Raw genomic sequence first — 25,563 nt, 5'->3', positions numbered from 1 at the left:
TAAATTTAGTTAAAAAGACATTCAACTTTATATATTAACAGAGATTTAGAAAAAAAAACAAGTCAACTTTTTGAAAACTTAAAGGTTTTACACATTGATCCATAGTACTGCTTTTAAGTATTCCAGGATCTTTTTTAGATTAATTAGTCTTTCTTAATTAGTCTTCCACAGCAATATACTATTCTTTGGAGTTGTTTCTGTATGTGTGTTTCTGTACACACCTGTGAGAGGATGTATGTATTTGCATACATTGCCATACAAAAGTTCAACCTTTATTAATACCTCTGTAGTGGAGTGCAGAAAATTTGTAAAAGATTTGCAAAGGATGCTTTACATATGTGGCTCTTTCTTAGGCCAAGAGAGGACTTTCTCAGCCATACCCATGTTTTCCTTCTGCACTACAGGCAATTTTTTTCTTTCAACTGAAAACTGTTCCTTATAAAAGTTTCAAAACAGCCTGTTCTGAAAACAGTGACATGTCCCTGCAGTCACAGGCATATATGTTTGGGTTTGGAACTTCAGTGATAAGTTTGTTGGCTTAAGCATTTTCTTCTCCTACCACTCTCAAGTCCAGTGGTTCTTCCAAACAAGCAGGTGTAAACTTAATATGTCCAAGTAAAACTGTCAAAACCAAGAGCAGTTTCCTTGCTTCTCACAGTTCAAGGAGAATGCTGGTTTTGTTTAAAATGTTTAATTACACTAATTCTTTTTCCAAGCAGGCTGAAGTTTTTACCATCTGTTCAGATACAGTCACTGAAATGAATATCATCTTTCTGAAATTAATCTTTAAATTAAACTAGAATAAATAAAATTTTCTATGTCTGTGCAGGTGCTTTACCACTAACTGAAAAGAGAGGGGGAAAGTTGTGCTGTGGGTTGAATATTAAAAATTAATGTAGCTTGCATAGGAAAGTCACAATAATTGCCCAGAGTTAGTCTCTTTCTAATTATGCCAAGAATGTACTTGAAAAGCTGTATGTCATGATTTTTTTTCCTCTCTTTCTGCATAATATTTGTAAAGGGCAAGTATTAGCATTTTAAACAGTCAGCTAATTTGGCTTCCTGCACAGAAGAAAAATTAGGACAGTGAGTGATGGATAAGGGTTCTGATTATTGTACCATTCCTTGTGCTCATTAATTTTTCTCTCTACAGTGGCTGGCATTGCAGCTGACAATTTTTAAGAAAAAGAATAACCTGAGACAAATGTTGTACATTACATTCTCCAGACTTTTTCACATAGTAGTTGATTTGACTCAGAGGTGAATATGCCAGCTTTCCTTTTCTGCAATACCACTACATAGCTCCACCTAAACAAGTCAAGACAGAGGGAGGTATTTAGATTATAGGCTTGCAAGGAATGTATCTGAAGCTATGTTAAATGTGGTAGTTAATTCAGTAACTGGCACTGTTTCCTCCAATGTATAGTTGCAGGTCATTGTAAGATGGTTTTTGCTAATCTGTTTGGTCTTGGTAAAACGAAGTTCCTGATAATTTTATGGAGCTTTTGCAAAAATGGGGTGCTTGAAACAATTGAATGAGGATGCTCAGTTTTGCCTGAGATGCTTCAGGCCATATCGTATGTAAGAGTTGGCTTTTTACAAGGCAGGTGTTGCTACACATAGATTCTCTGGTCTTCAAAATGGAGTTCATAATGCTGCGCTTACATGTAAGCAGTGCACAGAGTAGTGGGCACCTCAGAAAAGGTACCAAATCCTCTGTGTGCTCATCAGGAAGCTGCCTAGAGTTAACCAAGAAGAAACACCTTGGCACAGGGATGATCCTGTTTTCTCCTCACCTTCTGATCTGAGGGATTTGAGTTGTAGTTGCAAGAGAGAACCTGCTCTCCTCAGAGGACTATGGACCAAGGGATAAGGCTCACACCTGTAATGTGTGAAAGAGCTACGGTATCTACTCTGTGACAGTTGTGGAGTTGAGCAGTGATTTGAGATACTGCCTGGGAATGGAAGACCAGGTTCAGTGCTCTGTCAGCCTGGATTCAGCTTCCCATCACCTGCCTGCCAGGAGAGTAACCCAGCTGCAGTACCACAGGCTGGTTTACATAGTGAACCCTTCATCTCTTCTCCTGAAGATGAGTTACCAGATAGTCAAGAATTCAAGACATGTAAGGCCTAACAGAAAGCAGAGAAAAGGAGCCATCCCCTGTAATCTAGAGGTTAGGTCTGTTTTGATTGGAATGCAGAGTCCTGCTTTTTTGCTTCATCTGAAGGCATTAGCTCTGGTTTTTATCAATAATCCATAAGCAGATTTAGTGGTGGCGATCAGAAGTTGGCCCTTTCCTAACCACAGGGCTTCACATTAGCCGTCATCCTGCCTGCTTTCCTTTTGACCCTGTAGGTCTTGCAGTGGATGGGTCAGTGGCAGCTGTGCATGCCTGGCATCTCAGACTACCTGAGGCAACACTTTGCTGAGCTTCTGTTTTCTAGGTAGACAAGAAGAAAATGTTTTGTTGGTTTGGTTGAGATGCTTCTGCCCAGCTGCAGTGCTACAAGCAGATACGAACTTCCAGGCCAGTCCTGATGAAAACCTCTTGAGGCATTTGCGGGAGTAAGCGATCACTGGATAGAGGCAACCTGTTTCCCAGCGTTGGATTTCAGTACCACTGGATTTAGATTAATTGATGACCTTACGCTTATTGCTATACAGTCTTTGTTTATATTTTTCTTCAGTAGGAAGACATACCAGAACACCTGAATAAATAATAACTATGAAACACCGATTTATAAAGAGCAGACAGGCTTTTTTTTCGAAAACAAGAATATACTTAAATAGTGTGTACAAATCAACTTGCCATATGATTTGTATTGTGTTATACAGATATCTAGGCAATGAAAACAAGGGAATAATAGAGAGAAACGGAATTAGTGCTGTATTTTAGGAAGTGAAAGAATCATTCAACAAATAAAATCTCAGAATAAATCTGTCCTTTTCTCTCTTGTGGTAAAAATAGATTAAATATTTGAGGGGAAATGTTTTTCTAGAAAGTCTAATTCACGAACAATAACTGGTTGGCAAAATGATTTTAAAGGAGAAATTTTCCAGCTAAACTCAATTTTTAGGAAACAATTACATTAATGAAGAAAGGAACTGAGTAGATTAATATATTTAGATAACGTATCATAAATCATCATTAAAATTTTAATAGAGGAAATGATTCAAGGACAGTTCTATGAGAACCTCATTTCTCAATTTTGGAAAAGATATAAAGACAACAACAAAATGAAAACAGGTAACACCCATTCCATTTATCAAGTTGTAAATAGGTGTTTAATGTGTTATCACAAGTGCAAGTATTAGGGCTCTTCCCATTTAACATTGTCTTTAATTCTAAGAGAAAGAAGTAAGAAAAAGTAGAATGTTAATGAAGTTCTTGCATAATATTGAGATAATTCGGGTCTGAAAATGGCACCAAAGAGCTGTGTTTAGAAAATGAAATAGAGGAAAGGCAAATCATATTATGTAGACACCAGTAGTCTAAGTTGTTCATACTCAGTAGGAGTGAGGAATCTGGAAAAATGAAAATCCTGGAAGAAATCTGAAAGTACTGCTTGTCTGTAAAGTAAAACTCATTTGTAGAATAACGTAAGATCAAGATGAAGTCTGCTGTGACCTTGGCTTGCAAACAGATCCTGTCACATGGCAGGGAACATGAAAGCATAATTACACTTTATTTTGAATACAAGTATTACCGTGCTAAGGTTTTTTTTCATGACAGTTCAATAAATACTTCGAATTTTTTGTTATATTTAGTATATTCCACAGAGTGGTGTTTTTCTCAGTCCGTGATATGACATACTGACTTTCAGCATATTGTTTATTCTTCAGATATTTGCTTTAGGAAATTATGGTTATGAGGTAAAAGCTTCTGTTTATCAAAAATGTTGGTTAAAGCAAGTAAAAGCTTCTACTTATCAGAATACTGTTTTGGACTGAAGACACATTTTACATCTGTATTATAATTAAATGATTCTATGAGAAGCTCTTACTCATAAAATTTTTCATTTTTTTCCAGATTCTCGCTACATTCTTCTTCCGGTAGTTTTACATCACCTCCACATGCATTTACAAGAGCAGAAGGACCTTATAATGTGTGCACGTATCCTTAGCAACATATTTTGCCTCATCAAGAAGAACAGCTCAGTGAGTAAACACCATGTCACATCCACAAGGTGTTGAACTCTTTATATGTCTCAATGACATTTAATGACACAAACTGGACCTTGACCGAGAACATTTTGAAGAGTTCTCTGTATAATGATTCTGCATAAACATGTAATTTTTATTTCTCATGAGCCTTTTCTTCCCCTGCAAGAATATTTTAATTGTAGTATATAAAGTTCTGCCAAGCTTTGACTCTTTTTGAGTGTTGTGTTGGACAGAAGCAAAAGTCCACTTTCTCTCAGAGACATTTTCTGTTGTGGGCTGCTTACTCATAGGGCACACAGGGGTAATATAGGTGCACAGATTGTATAGATTGTTGTGAGTATTGCAAGGGGTGCACTTGGTTGTTAGTTGCCAAACTTTTGTAAGTTGCTAAATTGGCCCCTTTGTGGCCAAAAAATTAACTCCTACACATCACTGTCAGCAAAGTTGAGTATCTGTGTGTATAAGCTGGGTCTTAGTTTGGTTGTGTATATTTGACTATGAAGTGTTTTTATTTGTGAAGAAATGTCATCTTAAATTGTGGGTAAAATCACTCAGATTAAGATGGTGTTGTCTGCTGCAGTGGAGACAGAAAACATTGTTGAAGCAGGGAAAGCACATTTCCATGTGAATTATTAGAAAGGAAAAGTATCTACAACCTGACTGCATCAGATGTTGTAACGTGTGTAATTAAGGTGTTCATGGTCTCTTTTGACAGTGAACACTTCGGTTTCTTTGTATTGATATTGCATACAAGCAGCTGTAGGTTTACATAAATGACTAATTTGTTTGTGCTACTCAGTTGATGGGAAGCAAAATAGCTGGTCCTTACTGCTGAAGCAGGTCTTGAAGGTTGAGCACCATCTGCTTGTTTCTCATGATAGTTTGAAAGTGTTCAGACAGAATTCTACTTTTTGAAATTTAAGCCTCTTGACAATTTCCAAAAAAATATATGGACATTACCTATAAAAATCTTGCCCGGAAAGTTCTTGTATATTATTTACTGCTTTCTTCTAAACACTAACTGAAATAGAGCAATGCTAATTTGATGAATGCATATGTATTCAAAGTCATCCCTTTAACTTTCATCTATATTTCAGTACAAAGTGATTAATTGAAAATTGTTAGGAAAAAAAATTCAATAGAATTAAAAAATATCTTAATTAGAGAACAATCCTTGCTTCTCAACTGTAAAACTATAATTTGTTTCTAAAATTGCATCAAAGGAAATACACCTGTGGTCATCTTTCTATTTTAAAATATTAAATGTTTTATTTATTATTTAAGGAAAAATCTGTCCTGGAAGAAATTGATGTTATTGTAAACAGCCTGCTAGATATTCTGTTAAGGACCATACTGGAGATCACCAGCCGACCACAACCGTCAGGCTCTGCTATGCGCCTCCAGTTTCAAGATGTGACTGTAAGTTTCTTATGATGAAATACTTCACAATTGTCACTGTTTGGACTACTAGATTTGTAATGATGTGTTTATATTGTAATTCACAGTGTTAAGATTTTCTGAAAAACAAAACTTTTCTTTCATTTTATTCCTTTTCAGTGGAAATAGTAATTTTATTAATTAAATTTATTTATAAATTGTGACTAGGAAAAAAATATAAAAGATAACGTTTATTTTGAGTTTCAGGTGAATAATTATTTCATCATGTTTCGTTTGTTGACAAATTTAATACCTTTCTGAAACTCTGTAAGTTTTGAATTCCTGAAAATGGAAGTGTCAATCAGTAACATTATACTTTCTAAAATGCATACATTTTTACATGATGAAACAGCTCTAAAATTGCCTGCAGAATCTGTACTTGTACAGCCAACTTGTACAAATCCAAATTTATTAATTGAAAGGCATTTTGTTCTCTGGGCTGAGCATTTGAGCATCATTTCTATCACATGAAATAGAGCATAGATGGTGGATTTAAAAGATTAACAAATGATCTTTTGGTCAACCTTTATAGTAACTCATAAAATTTAGAAGGTTGAAATGCAGGCATATACAGAAAAGCCTATGATGAGCATTGACGAAACGAAGTGTTACTTTGCTTTGTTTTCAGCAAGGTTCCCAGTTTGCTTTTGAAGGGCAAATCAGTTCTAGTATAGCAAGGGATATCACCTCAGTATGATGTGAGGGGTAACATTTTGTGCAGAGGATGTACTGTGCTGTGTGATTTACTATCTCATTATACACTTAATTAATTAATTGCCTAATTTTACACTGTAACAGTTTTCATTAATGAATAGATGGTTGCTTTTCAAAACAGAATTTCTTCTGAGACGAAACATTTCAGAAGTGTTTAATAGCTGTGGAAGACATATGTTGTTGGGTTTTTTGTTTGTTTTACTTTATCCCACAGAGAACAAAGTGCTTTACTGAGCTGACCAAGCTCTGTAATAAGATAACACCATGTTTTAATCACTGTGATTCACCAGGATTATGCATCTAAGAGTTTGGGTTTTTTTTCTTTAAATTACAAAATTACAAATGTATGCTGTGTGACATATTAGGCCATCACAAGAAAATCTTAAGCTGAAGAAAGGGTTGTAGTATTAAACTGTTAGTGTAGCAAAGCTCTGAGCTTATTGGTTTCTTCCAGGTTACACACTTGCTTTCAGATTAAGTTTTCATAAAACACCATGACAGCCTAATTCTTTCACACCATCAAAAAATTAGACCCTGAAAGTGCTTTTAAGTTGCAAAATTTCCTTTTTATGCATCTGAAAAGCCATGTCATTGTCACCACAGGCTCTCAAAGAATACTTAATGTGGAAGTGACTCACAGCACAGCATAAGGCAATTATATACATTTATGTAGAAATATCATGCAGTATGGGCTTATGGCAAGACACGGAAACAGATTCTTGGAACTATTTGTAGAACAAGTATGATAAAGTACTCAATGTGAGTACAGCAGTAGAGTCTGTTCCAGTATGTTACCATTATTTCAATCTGCATGTATCATAAAATATTCTTTGTGAGATATATCATGGCAGCACACTGGATAAAATTCTGTCATACTTTTGCATCAGATGTAGTCTTCCTTGTGCATGCAAGTAGTCCCAAACTCATCTCAGTGTGATCTTATAGGGCCATGTGTCACTGTTTTTCTGCACAAGGCAGCAACATAAAATCAGGCAGCATCAGGCTGTGTGCTGCCATGACTGAACTATTTCTTTCATCTCAAGTAGTTCTGGTACCTCGGTACCATTTCAGTTTGCAGTGAAGAGTCTTGTTAGATGGTAAGTTGCAAGATGGATGTGATTCTTTAAATGGAGCACAAAAAAGACATGTCTTCAGAGTATCAGTATTACAGATATTGAATTTAATGCAGTGGTGAAAGTGAAACTTCTGCTTTAGGATGTCAGTGATTTAGACCTTTAGATTTCCTTAGGAAGAATGCGTTTGCATATAAAGAGTTAGCAGATAGCAATCCAGTTAAAGCAAACCTTTACTGATTTCAGATCTTGGAAGTTCAGTCCCTCAGAACCTAAATGGATTACAATTTCATTGTGAGCTGCATGTACTTTAATAATTATGCTCCTTAAAAAAGACACAAAAAATGACTTCAGGATTCTGCCTAAGTGAATTGGATATACTCTTGGCTTGATTTATAACACTAGAACTGGATCCTAAATGGTTTTTATCAAGGTCATTAGGTGTGTGGAGTTTGCTTCCGTTCATGATTTGCAAGTCAGTCTGTGGCTAACACTGGCAAAAACCTTACAACATACATTCTTTTGTTGAGTTCAGCAAATGCAGCTGAATGTTCATTGTTACTTTAAAAACCAGCTGCTTGTATAGGTACCTGCATTTGAATTAAAAACTCAAATTCAGAAGTCAGTTAACAATTAGATAAAGCTGGAACCCCTTTAAAGCTTATCTGTCTGTCAGCTATAATAGTATAGCATTCTATAATTGTGATTTTTAATATACTACTGTAAGTCAATGTGGGAACATGGAAGGTGGGTAGAAAGGACTGCTTAAAATGCTTAAGCAGGAAGAGAAGTATTCAAAAGGTTCATACTCAAATTTTGTCACTCAAGCTAGCAATCAGGTAATCTTACAACATTATTTATTCACTCTGCTCATTTTGGCTAATTAGCCAAATCGGAGTGGTCTCAGATTTTATAACTGGAATAAAAATCTCCAAAAATTATGCCTCTTTACTTGAACCTACATTATATTAAATAGCATGATAAAGCCAAATTGACTCTATAGATAATGAAATTTAAACGACTTAAAAAATAATTATAAAAGACCATAGTCTTTGGTTTTGGAAGAGAACCTGATGTTTGTAAATAAATTTTCAGATATTTACAAGATAGCAGCTTTAACCTTGATGAATGTCCCCAGAGCATGAAGTTTAAGAGACTTTGTAGCTTTAAGTTATTGTTTTGAGAATGCTATGTTCACTGTAAAAAATAATGGTTTTACGGGGAGGTAATTAATTTGGGATTATTACTTCAGTGTAGGATTAAATTATGGTGAAGACTATTATTATTTTATCACCAGGTTTCTAGTGAAAGCCATAAATTCATACATCACCAAGTATATAAGATGTAATCACAAGTGAATTAAGCCTTCCAAAGTAAAAACCAGAACAGTCACTCCTGTGAAAGCATTCTCTCTTTTTATATCTTATTTTCTGCTTTTAATGAAAGACAGGGGAAAATCTTCCCAAAATTTGACTTGACAAACTAATGCAAGACACAGTTTTAAAGTACTGTTATCCTACCTGTCTGTGGTCCCAGTCTCATTCCCTATTCCTGGTAGATAGAGGCCAGAAGTGTATTTCCTATTTTTTAACAAGCCTGTAAGATTTCAGAATTGTTCTACGTAAACACAGGGATGCAATCCAGACCTTTCCCTCTTTCCTGTCCTCATCCATTCTGCAGTCAGGCCAGATTGATAGCATTCAGTGTTTTTTTCCCAGTGAAGAATGTGAACAAAAGTGAACAAGCAGACAAGAAAGGGAGAGGGGGAGCACATATTCCTTCCCATAATGTCTTGTTCATTTGGTTTCTCACTGGAGATACCCAGTGAGGTTCTCTGCTCTTTCGTTCCTGAGTCCCATGCTGTTTGAAGGGCAGTCTGGTGAATGTGCATCTGCAGAGGCAGGGAGGGATCCGTGCAGCAGTGCAGTAAGTTCCTCAGCTACTGCCCAGAGTGTCCCTTTCTGGAGTGGGGGTATGGTGGAGTGTGAATCCAGGGACGGGCACTGTGGGAGAGAGTGGTCTTTCCTTATGATTAAGCTCAATTTTTAGATACATGTTTTAATGGGAAATTCCTCTCTAGATCTAAGGAAACTTCTGATCTAAACATTTTCAAAGTTTGTTCAGTCCTATAAATGAGTTTTCTTTTTGACAAGTATTTTTTGTGATGAAAAAATGTTTTGAAAAATTCCCAGCTAACCCCATTAATTTCTTCCCTAAAGGAAACCAATAACATTCTTCCCAGAATTGTTGCAATTTTTTTTTTTTTGTTTATATTTGTTTCAAAACAGACTTGACTAATAGATTGTAATTTTAGCAATGTAAATAATCTGTTTAAAAACAGATACAAGGGAAACTAATCACAGGTCAAAATTTTACTGGTTTACCCCTTCTGGAACTATTTCAAATAGATTTTGCTAAGCAAGTAAACTGCATTTGGGGAAAAATAATTTTTTAAATGAGAAGGAAGTTCTTAACTAAATTAATGTATTTTCACGAAATATGGATTGTAGATTAATTTCCCTTGCATTTGTTAATTATTTTTAAGTGCTTATAATATGACAGTTTAAGATCAAGTACAGAAGGATTTATAATCCATAATATTTCTATTATTGGCTTATCTGAACAGGGGGAATTTGTCTCTTGTTTGCTGTCACTCTTGCGACAAATGACTGATAGACATTATCAACAGCTTCTTGATAGCTTCAACACAAAGGAAAATCTGAGGGTAAGTAACAGAATTGTCTTTCCACTTGTTCAGGTTTCTTTTTATTTCTCTTTTTGATTTATCTCCCTTTAAGGTATTCCCGTGCTTTGATGAAACTCTTCAGTATTTAAATGCAATCTGTTTCTCAGATGAGCGAATTTCTGCACAGGTTTTCTTGTGTATTCAGGTCCACTCTTACAGTGGGGCTAGGATTCTGTTCCTTCTGCAATGACAACAGATAGAATTGGGATGGGGGGAACTATATAATTATTTTAAAGCCATAAACTTAGCCTCCAAGCCTGTTTTAAAGATTGTGTCAAAGGTTACACAGTTCTTGATTCTTCCTGTCAGGCAGTGGGGTTTTTTGTTTATTACATTTATTTATTTATTCATTCCCTGTATTGGGCAATGGCAAACACGCAGCTCAAGAAATGCACATTCAATTAACTTTATTTTTCTTAACCGTGCAACAAGTCCATGAGCAGGAGGACCTGTCAGACTTGTAATCTCCGCCCAGTTTGACCATGAGAGTAGCTACAGAGCTCTTTCAGGGCAGGCCCTACTGATTTAATTGATGGACTTACTGTGTTCATGGAGATACAGCAATTCTAATTCCTTTTTGGAGGAGGAGGGTGGATTTAAAAAAAAAAAAAAAAGTTAAGATTTGCTGCATAAAAATATACACTTAGGCTTCCACTGCTAGACCCTGAAAAACTTATATAGTACCAAATTTGATCCACACAACAAATCTTGAGTAATCATGCCAGTTATTCAGCCAGTGATCCTAGATTAATCATGTCCTAGTGTGATGGTATATTTTCAGATGTTACTCTTAAATTATGATTTGATTAGCTTAAGTACTGCCCTGAAAGGGGGAGTCTAGTTATGGTGCAATTTCAGATTTCTTTAAAATCCTGATAGCTGTTCAGAGCTATTCTGAAGAGACCATAGCATTTGTGTGTGCCTTTTCTTTGTAGTGAGATGGTCATATTGAGCTTGAAAGATAGAAGATGCTGCTAAGAAATTATCTCTATCATGAATCAAGAGTACTACCTAGGAGTTATATAGGGTGGATGATTTTTATACTAGTATTACAGCATCTGTTTTCACCTACCATAGTTGCTATCCTCAGGCAATTTTTAGTATATCTTGTGGAAGCTAGGCATTTTTTACTAAAAATATTTTCCCTTTTGTTTGAGTTCTGAGCAGGTCTGAATTTCTAGGTTTGGATTTTTATGTTTTTTAGAGGTTTCAAGCTTGATTTCTGTTTGATGTATCTATGAAATACAGTGTTGAGTTTATTCAGACTTTCTTGCTTCTAGAATATGAAAAATCTCTAGAATTAATGCTTGAATGGTGTTTCATTTGACACATTTAAATTCCCCCCACGCACGTACCCTACTATTATACAGAGACATATGGAAAGCAGCTGTAGCCAGTGCCATCAGCTATCAAAATATAGGTCTTAAGAACTCAAGTCCAGAGTTTGTTATTTCCATTCAGATCTCATCAAATCAGCATCAGCTCCACCAGTGATTCACTGGCAGTAGGTTGATCGTAATTAATGCAGCATTCCTTAATCTTAAATAATATATTGGGTTTTTTCCCTCACTTCGAAATATCAGATATCACTGAAATGTGTATAACTGACAGCACGACGGTAAGATGAGAGCTAGTGTCTGAGGCTGACACTGCTGTTAATCATGAGGTGACTGTGTATGACTTAGGCTATCTAAACCATCTTGCCACTTACCTCTGTATTTTTCTGCTTTGTTTCCCAAGTGTGGAACTTCCTTGGTACTTTATACTGCTCTAAGATATGCTTCTTAGGAAGTGACATCAGTATAAGTAAATGAAGATTCAGAAGGTGTAAATATCTGTGATAAGACTTTTTTTTATCTGAAATTCTTTTAGAGGCTGAACTGGTAGCCATAGTTAATCTTGTAGCTAGTATGTACTTTGGGATTTAAGCTTCAGTGGTAAATACTATCAGCTTGCTGTATTTCTGAATCCTCTTTTTGCCCCCTGGTCAGTGATGTCAAAGTGGATTGGGTCTTCCCTAAGCCTCCATTACAAGTTCCAAATCTGATATGGAGTTTGCAGGGGACTTATCTGAGTGTAACCCAGGCCTTTGAATTGCAATCTGTTGTGCTTTGACTACCTCTGTTTATAATTAACCATCTATAGTGAAGGATTAGACACTGATATCACAAGTTATTTCTTTCTTCCAGAGTAATTCTCAAGGTGACAATGTGAAATGCTTGTATGAATACGTTTGCACAGCATTTGTGATACTACTAAAAAAATACCCCCACCAAACCACTTCTCCAAACAAATACTCACTCATGCAAGTACTTGTGAGAAGGGAATGAAGGTTGTCATTCATTCTAAAATTTATTTGCAGTTCTTATTGTTTTACTTTTTTCTTGAAGTTTGTACTAAAATTATTAAAGGCTGTTTCCAACTTGTTAGTCGCAGTTATAGTAAGGTGGAGATGTTGAGGGAATGACATGTACATCTTTTTATATGACATGCATCTGAGTGATGCTTCAACATAGTGATTGTTTAAGGAAATATTTCCATTCTTTTGTAAATATATTTTAAGTAACTGACACGGTGACTCTTTTTATTTTAGTCAGTTCTTTAAGAAAGTCAGGTTTTTTCCACACAAAGCAGAAGATAGAAAAAGCATTTTATATTTGAAAACATGCAAATGAAGTAAGAAAGAAATGACAGGGGATTCATGGCTCAGTGGTAGCACCAGAGACTATACTTCATTCACTTTTTGAAACATTGAATTTAATGAGGCAGTAAAGTTAAATGCTTCCTTTTATCTTTCAGTATTATTTTAAAGATATGCTCCTTTTGCTTACCACAAAATACCATCTTTGTCTAGCAAATATATTTTATAGCAATTTATAGAACAGGGGTGCCCTTGTAGGCAGATATTTACTGCTCCAAAAAAGCTTAGATATAATTTATGACAAAAGGTAACAGTGGAAGTTATAAATAGGAAGAGAGAAGTGGGAATATGAATGAGAAAAACAGTGTATGTTAGCACAATGCGGCTTTGACCACAGCAAAGTGGTTTTGGTTGATATGTGTGGGGTTTTTAATTAATAGATTCAAAGAATACAAAACAAACAGATAAGCACCTGCCAGAAGACCTAGTTTTTGTCCATTGGCGGTGTACCCTATATAATGGGGCAGAACAGATATAAAGAAGAGATCTGATGAAGGAAAAGGTAGTATTTCATAGAGATGGGTGTAAAACTCACTAGTTCTCTGAACCCTCACTTATAGCTAGAGGAGCCTTGAGCAGGTAAGGTGGGTGCCGAACCCTACCACCAAGTGCAATTTATTCCACTATTCTCCAATGACACGTTGAACACAGGGTGTGTGAGGTCCATAGGTGTGCGGAATGTCTCTGGTGAAGAAGCTTAGTTCTAGTCACATCCTTTCCCTGTTAGGCAGGGACATCTGCTCATGTATGGAACTTCTGAAGGCATGAGTGCTGGGGCAGAGAGGAAGCTCTAAAACAAATATTTGGGTGGCCTCTGATACAGATTGAGGAAGCAGTAAAGAAAAGATCTGGGAAAGGAGTTGGCCACAGGATGGATGAGTTGCCTGGGCACTGTCAAACCTTGGCAATCTGCAAAAAAGCTCTACAAATAGATGACTGCAGTGTGAACCAAAGCAACGGATGACCAAGCAATTAGCTTCAATGTGGGCTGTTGACCAAAACTAAAGTGCTATATAGATGCACTCTTGACAGATCCAGTGAAGAGTCTGACCTTGCTTTAAAAGAAGGTTTTACATGCATACAAGGCTAATCATAGAATCATAGAAGGTCTGGGTTGGAAGGGACATTAAAGATCATCTAGTGCCAACCCATCTTCCACTAGATCAGGTTGCTTAAAGCCCCGTCCAACCTGGCCTTGAGCACTTCCAGGGAGAGGGGCATTCACAACTTCTCAGGGCAACCTGTTCCAGTGTCTCACTACCCTTACAGTAAAGAATTTCTACATTACCTAAATCTACCCTCTTTCAGTTTAAAACCATTATCAATTGTCCTATTACTACGCTCTCTGACAAAGAGTCCCTCCCCATCTTTCCTGTAGCCCCTTTAAGCACTGGAAGGCCGCTATAAGGTCACCCCAGAGCCTTCTCTTCTCCAGGCTGAACAACCCCCAGCTCTCTCAGCCTGTCCTCATAAAGGAGGTACTCCAGCCCCCTGGTGATCTGTATTGCATCCTCTGAACCTGCTCCAACAGGTCCATGTCCTTCTTATGTTGGGGGCCCCAGAGCTGAACACAGTACTCCCAGTGGGGTCTCACGAGAGAGGAGTAGAGAGGACAAATCACCTTCCTTGATCTACTAGCCACACTTCTCTTGATGCAGCCCAGGATATGACTGGCCTGTGAGCACACGTTGCTGGCTCATGTTCAGTTTTCCATCCACTAATACTCCCAAGTCCCTCTCTGCAGGGTTGCTCTCAATCCACTCATTGCCCAGCCTCTATTTGTTCCTGGGATTGCCCTGACCCACATGCAGGACCTTGCACTTGGCCTTGCTGAACTTCATGAGGTTTGCACAGGCTCACCTCTCAAGCCTGACCAAGTCCTTCTGAATGGCACATCCCTCCAGCGTTTTGACCGCACCATACAGATCAGTGTCACTGGCAAACTTGCTGAGAGTGCACTCAATACCACTGTCCATGTCACCCACAAAGATATTAAACAGCACTGGTCCCAGTATAGACCCCTGAGGAACACCACTCGTCACTGGTCTCCATCTGGACATCGAGCTACTGACTGCAACTCTCTGAGTGAGACCATCCAGCCAGTTCCTTATCCACTGAGTGGTCCATCCGTCAGATCTATGTCTCTCCGGTTTAGAGACAAGGATGTTGTGAGGACAGTGTCACATGCTTTGCACAAGTCCAGGTACATGACATAAGTTTCTCTTCCCTTATCCACCAGCACTGTAACTCCATTGTAGAAGGCACCAAGTTTGTCAGGCAGGATTTGCCCTTTGTGAAGCCATATTGGCTGTCACCGGTCACCTCCTTACTGTCCATGTGCCCTGGCATAGTTTCCAGGAGGATCAACTCCACAATCTTGCTGGGCACAGAGGTGAGACTGACTGGCCTGTAGTTCCCTGCATCTTCCTTTTTTCCTTTTCTAAAAATGGGGATTATGTTTCCCCTTTTCTAGTCAGCAGGAATTTCACCGGACTGCCATGACTTCTCAGTTATGATAGATGGTGTCTTAGTCACTTTATCCACCTGTTCCCTCAGGACCCATCGATGCATCTCATCAGGTCCCAAGATGTGAAAGAAATTCAAAAGCAGTTTTTGATTAAATGAATAAATGTTTTTCAGACTTTCAGAAGGCCATGCTTTTCACTTAATCACAGTTTGATAATTTCATCAAGCAAATATTGCTGCTAGAGGAAACTGAACTGTGATAACTGTGATATAATTTAAGTCCCATAAGATCATACTAGAACTTACGTACATTAGGTAGGAATATTAAGAGATGGTATTTTGAGTATGTAAAAGGACAAAATTACTCCCTTGCTGTCTCTTAAGATAGAAGACATATGAGACATTAATTATATCTGTACTCAACCAACCAAATGTTAGTTCACTTATACTGCCGGCAAAAATGTTTTTTAAATGTTAAAATCTGTTACTAAATCTATATGATGTGTTCAGCAGAGCAGATACAGCTATGAAAGACAATAGTTTAGTGCAGAGGAAACAGTTCTAAATACAGTTACAAAATTGATCTTCTATGAATGGTACTTTATAGTAATGTCTTGTGCCGTTTGGATCATGAAACAAAAATGTGCAATTGCAACATGCAAAATGCCAGGCACTGGAATGCTGATCAGAACATTTTATGGCATTGTCACATGGAGGTAGGTCCCTTGGGAGCAAACACCGGCACTGACCCATGAAGGATACCTGCACAGTAATGGAAAAGTATCAGTCTAGTCAACTGGCATTTTACCTTTGGATTATTTTCGTGCTTATAATGGATTCCTAGGGAACTGTACCAAAAATACAAAAAGTGAATAATGAAAAATAAAAGTTAGCTACAGATTAATTCTGTTAATAGAAGCTTAATAGTTGTATCTTGACAATCTTAAAACTGACTAGTTTTATCGTTTTTTATGTTACATGTTTTGTCAGTTATATTTCAGCTTTGAATTATACTGCATTGTTTATATTTTTTGACATGTACTGTAACAAAGAGATCTTCAGTCTTATTTGGCTTTTCAAATACACATTTTGTACCTGGTATCACTTATCACTAAATTGATGACACAGTTTCGTTTTTTTGGTGTTTGTTTTTTTTTTTTTCCTGTTAAAATCAGAAATAATTAGCCTGGTGTTAATGATTCAAAGCTTAATGCCAGTGTCTACGTTGGCTTTGTTTTAAAGTTTGCTTGGAATAAAAGGTATATACTGATTTTTAGCATAATCACCTAAAGAAATTAAGTATATGTGATCTTCCTCTCTGTCATTCTTTTCTTAATGACTTTTGAACAAGCTGATAAATTTCATCAGGCTTTGGCAGTGGCCCCCCAGCTCTCAAGGCACTAAGCTGACACCACATGCATCCCTTGGGATTTAAGTCCTTAAATCATTGCTTGGTTTCCCAACAGCAGCCATTTGGTCTCTTCAGTTCATCAACCAGCCAGTTGGCTCCCTAACAACAACAACATATATTATGTCTGGACAATGGATGGGATAAAAATGGAATATGGGAGAATTTGGGGCATTACTGTGAGGTGACATCCAGCAGTATTTGAGGCATTACTGTATTGTAGAGATTATGTCACAGATCTGTAGGGATTACTGCACAGGGAAGGGAAGTACCCACTAAAGAAAAAAAAGGAGCAGACAGAAGTGTTGACATGCAACTACAAGTTGCAAATCTATAGAAAAGCAGTCTGGGAAAAATGAGTTGCTCCTAGAGCTACTTGTTTATCTGTAAAGCTAGTGACCTGCTTTCAAATGCTGTGTTATCTGCAATGAGTATCGTTTATACTCTTTAATATAGATAAAGTTTTGACATCTTGCTCAGAAAACAGGTTGACTCTTTTATGTAATCTTCTGTGGTGGGTGGGTGCAGGGATCTCAGCTGCCTTTCCCAGCGCTTGCATTCATCCCCCTTTACAGTGATTCTCTAATGAAAGACATCTGTTGTGCAATGCCCATCATCTCCACTTTGGTAAACGCACTTGAGAATATATTTTGGTGTTTGAAATTACTTGGTATACTTTTGTTGTGTCTTCCTCACCTGTGTTTCAGGCTAACTCTCTACAGAGATGTGGGTGGAATCAATATAAAACATTGCAAGGTCAGGTACCACACTGATTCTGTTAGGTGTGTTATATCACTTGCCTCATGCTCTTCATGATGTCAAAAGCTCCATTTTGCTTGCAAAAAAAATACTGGCAATACTATACCCAATCAAGATGGGTCATTAGAAATATTACTGTTGGTAGTTTTATTTGTCAAAAAGAAGTAAATGTGAAGAACCATGTGCTGAGAGGAATAGTTTAAAATAGTTATTAGTGAGTTAAATGACATAGGAGATGAAACTGCTAAAAGCTCTTTAGCAGTGCTTTCTACATTCGAAGTAGCTCACACGTGCTCAGTGTTTTTATAGATTCAGCAAATGAGGTAGAATGGTTAAGTGACCTGCATACAGACAGACAGCTGTGCTAACAGTTCAGGGGCCTGGGCATCACTATTGAATTCACTGGTCTTTGTGAACCTAATGACAAAATTGTCCTTACACTCTCTCTCTTTCCCACCAAATAATACCACTTTTAGAAATAATCTTGAAAGCGCTGAAAACCTGGCATGATTAAGGAGATATTCAGAACTCTGTAGTGTTTGTAAAGTGCTTTTTTGATTTGCAAATTGTTCTCAGGATCACATTTGGGGAAGTGTATGGGTGGAAAACACATGCATCTTTGACATTTCTCTTATGCATTGCTGTCAGTCAAATGGCATGTTAAATTATTTTCCTTCTTTTAAGAAAAATGAATTTAATCATTCTTTGAAGCATTCTGCAGGAATCAAAAAAATGAAAAAATACAGGTTTATGTTAAAAATAAATGCAATTCTGCTATTTCTATAATGATTTTTTGTCTCTGATTAAAATATTTTTAAACCTCTGATGTTTTTAAAGCAGCAAAGACATGTGACTGCTTCTTTTCCTTCCAAAGGATTTCCTGCTGCAGATTTTCACTGTATTTCGGATACTAATAAGACCAGAGATGTTTCCAAAAGACTGGACAGTGATGCGTTTGGTTGCAAACAAGTAAGGCATTTTTAGTGTTAATAAAAAATATAGGTAGTCTACAAAGATCATGGTATAAATAAATAAAATTATATTATGTATGTGATAAAAGTGCAAAATATCTGTTCTAATGCTGGCTGTATTTTTGAATTTAAGGTTGAAAATCTCAGGACTTGCTTTACATGACAAATTCATAATACAATCTATCTCTCTCTTCTGAATTACAGTAAGCACATATAACTGGAAACTCAGAAACACTTTTACAGAATGAAGATGCTAAGCATCAACAGCTTTGTTTTCCAAGTAGCAAATGACAAGTCTCAACAGAACTTCATTTCAAATCTGTTTGTTGAAATGCTGAGTTGGTAAAGATCTGTGTGCTCTCAAGAAGAAATTATCCGCTGTAATATCATTAATGATGTTTTTGCATGTTTGTTGATTTAGTGCTTGTCAGAAAAAGCACAAATGAGGAAATGAGGTACAGCACAGGCAACAGTAACGTAGGGCTCTTAAGCATTGCCTTGTGATACTTTGAGATGTACCCTGCTTTTGATCTATTCTTTCTCTGCTCATGCCTTATTTTTAGAGAAACAGGGTCCCAGCATTTCTGAGAAGCCATTACTGTGGGTCTGAAACTATTAAATTTTATTTCACCTACATTACCAGCTTTCCTTTTTTGTAGGCTTAACTTTAGATCAGATAAGCCACCTGAATAGTCAACACAATTATACAAACACCAATGTTGGCAGAGGAGGGGGGTTGTGTTGGGCAGACCTAGGAATACAGAATTTAGGATTGACTTAAACTTTCATGGTGCATATTGCAATGCCTGATGGAAATTGGTTTTTAGTCTGCATTGTGCCTGCTGGGTCCACAAAGAATTCAAATTCTTGGTACTGTACAGACTACTAGTAACAGGATTATTGTTACTATTAAATTTGGCAAAACTTGTGTTCATTATATATGCCTGTTATGTGTGTGTGTGTGGATATGCACATATCATAGTATTTGTTCAAGCTTTGTCATGACTTGAAAAAAATAACACTTTTGCTCATTTTTATTACCCCACTTAGTGTTGCTAATCTTGCCAAATTTGAATTCCAGCAAAAAATAATTGTTTATAATCAAAGAATGGGTATGATCATTTGTTTCTGTGTATGATATTAAAGAAGATACAGCTGATACCAGCCTGTATCTGATAATCTTGTTTAAGAAATAAATTGAGAAGCATGGACAAGAGTGAAAAAACATAGGAACTTTTAGACTAAATATATAATCTAAGAAATTGTTATATATTCTGTAAACAGCTGGCTTGGCAGATGGCTTTGCAACAGCTGACATGTACAAAACTAAAATTTAGGAACGACCTTGGCACGTGTTTCTTGGGCTAAGTTCTGCAAAAGGAATACTTACTTGCACCAGCATTTTAGTTAGCATCACACATCTTCTTTTATTAATCCTGTCATGTTGTTTCTGACCATTTAGGAAGTGACTCTGTCCGGTTCTGTTGGGCAAAGAAGATAGGCAGAAGTTGACAATAACTGTTGGTGGGAATTGGCCATGAGAATCAGATCAGCTAACTGAATCCGATAACACACAATCACATAAGCAGTACTGCCAGCAAATAGGATATAACCACATCTTTACCAATTCAGCATTCAATAATTGCTTTGCTAGGCATTTCATTCCTTTGTGGAGGAAATGGTGTTTTGCTGTTAAACAAGGGGTTAGCCAGATGTACTTAGAAGTGTGGTATGAACTAAAGACTTACTGTTCCTGCATTATATATCTGTGGCTTAGTTTCTGTTCCTTTTTGAGGCAGCAGGAAGGAAAACCCACTTCTTTCCTCAGCTGCAGAGCACTAGTTTTTCCAGAGCCATCTCTGAATGGGAGCTCTTCCTTTAATCTGTGTCCCCCACTGCCATTGCGGTGACTGCCTTCCTTCAGCTTCCGCGAGGTGTTCAAGACACAGAGCCACAGAGTAGTCGCTTTGCTAGAATTGTCCCAACCTAAAATGTTTACATGCAGAGGGAAGAGCCTGGAGGCAGGATGAGAAGTTAGGGCACTGTACACCACAGACAGAAGCAGCGGCGAGCCATTCTTCCTGAGCTTCGCTAGATAAGCCAGAGCACTTCCAGTGAAGCGAGACTCTTCAGGACTGAAGGCAAAACTTCTTGAACTCCTTGCTCCATTCATGTCTAAAAGGAAAAATTGGAAAGTCTAGCCCATTTTTTTTAAGAGCATAATCAGGTAATCTGTTAATGCTCTGGATTCTAACTCCTGCTTCCCAGGAATAAAATAACTGTCATGTTTCCTTCCTGTGTAAGATGGCCACCTTCTTGGCTGTCTGGACTTCAGCCCAAGCTGAAGTAGCTGATCTGAAGGCAGCATGTGTCTTGGAAGTTTTACCCATCACTGCTGTCACATCACCAGCAGCAATGTCTTTTCTCTCCCCTGTCCCTAGAGTGATATAAAAATTCAAACTGTCTGATATTTACAGGAAAAGAGATTTAGCCTGTCTGAGCCTAGGGAAGAAATGAGTCCTAGCAAGGTAAAAACAGGTAATAAGCTTTTCCTGAGAGGGGAAAAAAACCAAAAATTATTTTTTCTCTTATTTATGGATGAAGAACTTTGATTACCAGAAAGATTTTTAGGTCTTAAAATTCTTTCAATATATAATATTTATATTTTAAAAAAATTGCTGCCCCCTGGCTTCCAGATTTTTTCTTTCTTGTTGCAGTGTTTTCAGTAATTATCTGATTGTCTGATACTTAGGTGCTGAGATAAAAAAAAAAAACAGAAGATACTGTGAGGTCAAGAACACAAATCTGTAACTATCTAAAAATTAAGATACTTCATGATAACACATGCATGATCCATAATTCTGAATGTCAAGATGCCCGACATGAAAAATTATTAATGGCTTGCATTGTACAACTACCAAGTGACTTCCAAAATTTGAGAAATAAAGTAACATTTGAAAAGGCAGACTAAGCACTAAAGCAGAGAACTAGATCTTTTTTGAATTGTGTTCTCTGATAGAACATGCAAAAAAATCCTTTATGTTCATTAGCTTCTAGCAGTCAAGCAATGAGACAGAAATTAACTGTTTAGAACTGCATAATGATGTCATATCTGTTGTGAGCTAATCAGCATGCATTCAGCAAAGAAAGGTAATTACTTATGGTTATCTAAGATTTCTAACATGGGTGTTACTACTGAGTGACAAAATATGTTTTTATATATACCATGGAAAATACAATTTTTATTTCTTTCATTATAGGGATAGACTCACTTTCTACATCAACTAGGTAGTAAGGTAGCTGCTGGCCCTCTGAGGAAAGCTTCTATTTGTAACTGCAAATGAACACCACATAATATAGGAAGATGTCTGAATCAGTTGCCTAGCACCAGAGAGGAATCCAACATTCTATAATAAAATACACCAGACTAAAACTGAAACTTCTGGATAACACCTTCATAATGTCCTTCTCAACTGGAAATCAGTGTGTAATGGTCACTTGTTTAAGTTACCCCAAGCTTAGGAATAGAATCACTTATGTAGTGCTTTAATTGACTGGCATTTTTTCAGGGCATTTAACAGACTCAGCTGAACTCCAGGTATGTCATGTTTCATAAACAGTTGAAGAGGCTGTTGGAGAACATAGTGAGTTTCTACTACTTGCTAAGCAAAGTTTTGATATTTATAACATCTGTGTATTATTGGACGATGTACTAAGTTTTCCACTGTTCTCGGTATGCAAGAAGCTTTAATTTTAAAGATCTATATAGGGTTAACTATGAATGTCCTTTCAGCATTTTGTCAAATGGTAGAGGTACTGCATCATCCATTTCTCAATTTGAATTTTATAAATACACTTAATGGGTGTATGAATATTATTACTTTTAGTAAAATAATTGATCTGTAAAGTAAGATTTGCTATAGTGTGTTGCTTATACTAAAGTTCCAAATGTATATACTGGCAATTGGGCATAGGGACTTTAAACAGAGAATCCTTTTGGTTATCTAAATCAGTAATGACTGAAAGAAACTTTTTTGTTTTTAAAAGTAACTCAAACAGAGTACACAGTAAAGGAAGACATCGAATTAACATTAGTTTCAACATTATGGCTGCTTTGAAGAATCCTGTTAGTTCCCATGGTGTGGGAGTCTGAGACTCCTACAATGAACAAAAATTCTTACTTTTATGTAATCCATGGTGTTGCTAATGTTCTTGCTTTTATGTAATACAAAATGTTGCTAACAACAGAACCTGACATTCAGTCTGTCACAAAAAGCATATATATACATAGGTATGCATGTATGAATAAGTTTATATACATATAACAATAGATAGATACACATATAGTTGACAAGGTTTATTTATTTATGAAATATAAAATAAACTTTTATTCTGTTCAAAAACCTCTGTGCTTAGGAAGATTTCACTCTGAAATAGCAAAGGGTGAAATGAGAAGCTAATGTTTTATATTTGTCTGATACCAGAATGGAATAAGAAAGCTTTCATTTTCTACCATGGGCTGCCCAGGCAAAAACCAAGTTGCCAGAGCACAGTCCGGGCAGCAAACCAGCTGTTGAACTGCTGGGAGCTGCTTTGGATTTTTCAAACAGGTTACTTTAGAAATGTTTGCTCTGAAAATCTGATAGGAAAGCCACTCTGTCAACACTGGCCTGACCAGGCTGTGGGTTGGCATTCTGTGTATGAGCCCAGAATAATTTAATAGCTAAATGCAGAAGTTTTTTTCCTGTAAAACAGTCAGTGCTTCTGAAAAAATTTGTGGCAGGTGGTAAGAGGAAGAAAAGCAAGTCTTGCACAGACTCACTCAAACGTTTTCTAGTTTGATACTCAAATGGATTTAAAATAAATGTTGTTGTTTGAAATTGTTGGCGAGAAGCAACTTGGAATGTGAGTATTGAACTGGATCGGGCAGCTGTCCATCTGTCCTCTGGCTGCTGTCTCTGCTTTCTGCATTTTTTTTAATAGAACCTACATTATTTGTAGGAAAAGAGGAAAAAGAACCCCCAGCCTTAGCCATGCTTTCTGTCCTACCTGATTTTGGCTTGTTTTAGATTCAGAATAACAGATTGTGGGTCAGAAACTATGACTTCATCTATGTTCAGTCTGATGTTTTGAGGTTTTTTATCTACAACATACACTCTCTCACTCTACACACCCACATTTTATCAGCTAATCCATATCATATCTTTTACTTACTAAATAAATCAAACCTGAGCTACATTGCCTATAGCAAGAAATACCTGCATTGCAATTATTCTGTTATCTCAGAAAAATTCTGGGGAAAAAAATATAAACATTGAATTTAATATTTATATTCTAATCATCTCTCAGAAGAATTGAAGCAGATCTTTCTCTTCAGTTTCACCTACCATGGAAGGAATGTGACAAGAAAGGAATTGTCTCAGTCATAAATAGAACTATTTAATATGAACCTGGCAATATGTTTGCACTTCTTGAGATGTTGTGAAATTTTTTCTTGGATACAGTTTTTCAGGGATTTATTACTTTGGACTTAGGTTGAAATTTTACAAAGCAATACTTCTGATGAACTGACCTTTTCTATCAGAACATCTTCCTGAAATATGCAAACTGCTTCCATTTTGTGAAACATATGGGCTGTAAATTAGATCATGCACAATAACAAGAATGACAAGACTCTTTTCTTACCCATACCTTGTTTCTTAACTTTGCTTATATTAAGCCTGTTAATGTTTCACTTTGTCTTCCATGGTGTAACAAGGAGTGTTGTACACTCCTTGTAACTGACCGTTGGTGGAAGAGTGGGGTAAACGATACAGATGAAGGCTAAACATGGAACACTACTTGAATAGAAAAGCTACAGTATGATTGTTGAGAAACTAATATGTATGAAAATGACATTTGAGCAGTGGAACTAGGAACAAATGACACTTGAGCAGTGTTCTAAAAATAGTCTCAGACTTGTTATAGGTGTTTGGAGACATCAGATGAGAAGGTAAAGTTTGGCAGTCATTTTAAATGTAGAGAAATGGGAGCAAACATTAGAACTAGTAATAAACTAAATTATATATAGCCATTTTGTATTTATTAACTTGAAATCTGTTAAAAGAGCCAGAAGAAAAATATAATTTCTCTCCTAGATGGGTTGGTTAATGTATAATTCTTCAATATTGTGAAGGTGAAAAACATTATGCCCTTAAAATGCATGCATTGCTGTTATTATATTTAATAAAACATATTTTGTCTTGAATGCATTGCAAATATAGTAAAAAAAATTTACTATTTTATTTACTAACTAAAAATATGGACAGGAAAACAAATTTTAGTATTGTAACAGCATACTGGTCAAGAACCCTCTTCAAAGTACTAGGTGTGTTAATAGCAGATAGATGGTAATTAAATTAAATGTGTAGATACAGTCTTTCTGTCAGAAACAGTTGTAAAATACACACGTGTAACGGCAAAAAGATCATTCTATGTTCATCTTTATTTCTCCCCCGTAAGCATCCATTACTGACTAGTTTCAAAAAGAATTTAGTGGTTTATATGCATTTTTGGTTTGAGTAAATATGTTGATAGACACAAGTGCTGCAGAGGTTATCTTAAGAGTTGAATCCTTGAAATTAATAACATTTGAATAATCTTTAAGGATGTTCTGTTTCTGTCGTTTACCAAATTTGGCTGCTACAATGAACAAGACTGTCATTGATCTCTGGTGACAACCACTGTGAAAGGATTTTCATTGTATATATTTATCTAAGATAGATTAATATAATTCAGGCAGGTGTCAATATAGGGCAGTGTATGCAACATTATGCATCTCTGTTCTGTATTGCAATAAGGAATAGAGATCATTAGAAGCAGATCTTTCTTGCAGAGCTCATGCAGTTTTGCGTTTTTCTGTTGTCATTAAAAAGACTCTGACCAACAGTGTTGTCAGTATTGCATATTGGTAATTATTTGATATCTTATATTTATAATGTATACACATTTATTTTCAGTACCAAGAAAGCTGAAAGCAAATTGCCCAACTATATTAGCGCTAGTCTATATTAGCGCTAGTAGGACAAAGTGTGTATTAAATCTGATATCAGCATTATTTGCAGAACAAAATTTATGGTTTGTC

At 36.5% G+C, this 25,563-nt stretch overlaps 1 protein-coding gene across 3 annotated transcripts in view; it reads left to right on the top strand.

Annotated features, from left to right (window-relative positions):
* The window catches only part of DOCK4 (dedicator of cytokinesis 4), a 245,515-nt gene that overhangs the window by 168,728 nt on the left and 51,224 nt on the right, over positions 1 to 25,563 (top strand). For all 3 annotated transcript variants that reach the window (XM_026867923.1, XM_026867922.1, XM_026867921.1), the window contains exons 24-27: positions 4,032 to 4,159; positions 5,450 to 5,584; positions 10,016 to 10,114; positions 18,344 to 18,438. In XM_026867923.1, coding sequence (XP_026723724.1) covers positions 4,032 to 4,159; positions 5,450 to 5,584; positions 10,016 to 10,114; positions 18,344 to 18,438 — 457 coding nt within the window. The remainder of the gene's footprint in view (positions 1 to 4,031; positions 4,160 to 5,449; positions 5,585 to 10,015; positions 10,115 to 18,343; positions 18,439 to 25,563) is intronic.

Source organism: Athene cunicularia (genome assembly GCF_003259725.1).
Source record: "Athene cunicularia isolate RWA chromosome 1 unlocalized genomic scaffold, athCun1 chr1_part2, whole genome shotgun sequence".
In the NCBI taxonomy this organism is placed as follows: domain Eukaryota; kingdom Metazoa; phylum Chordata; class Aves; order Strigiformes; family Strigidae; genus Athene; species Athene cunicularia.
This window is presented reverse-complemented; position numbering and strand designations above follow the sequence as displayed.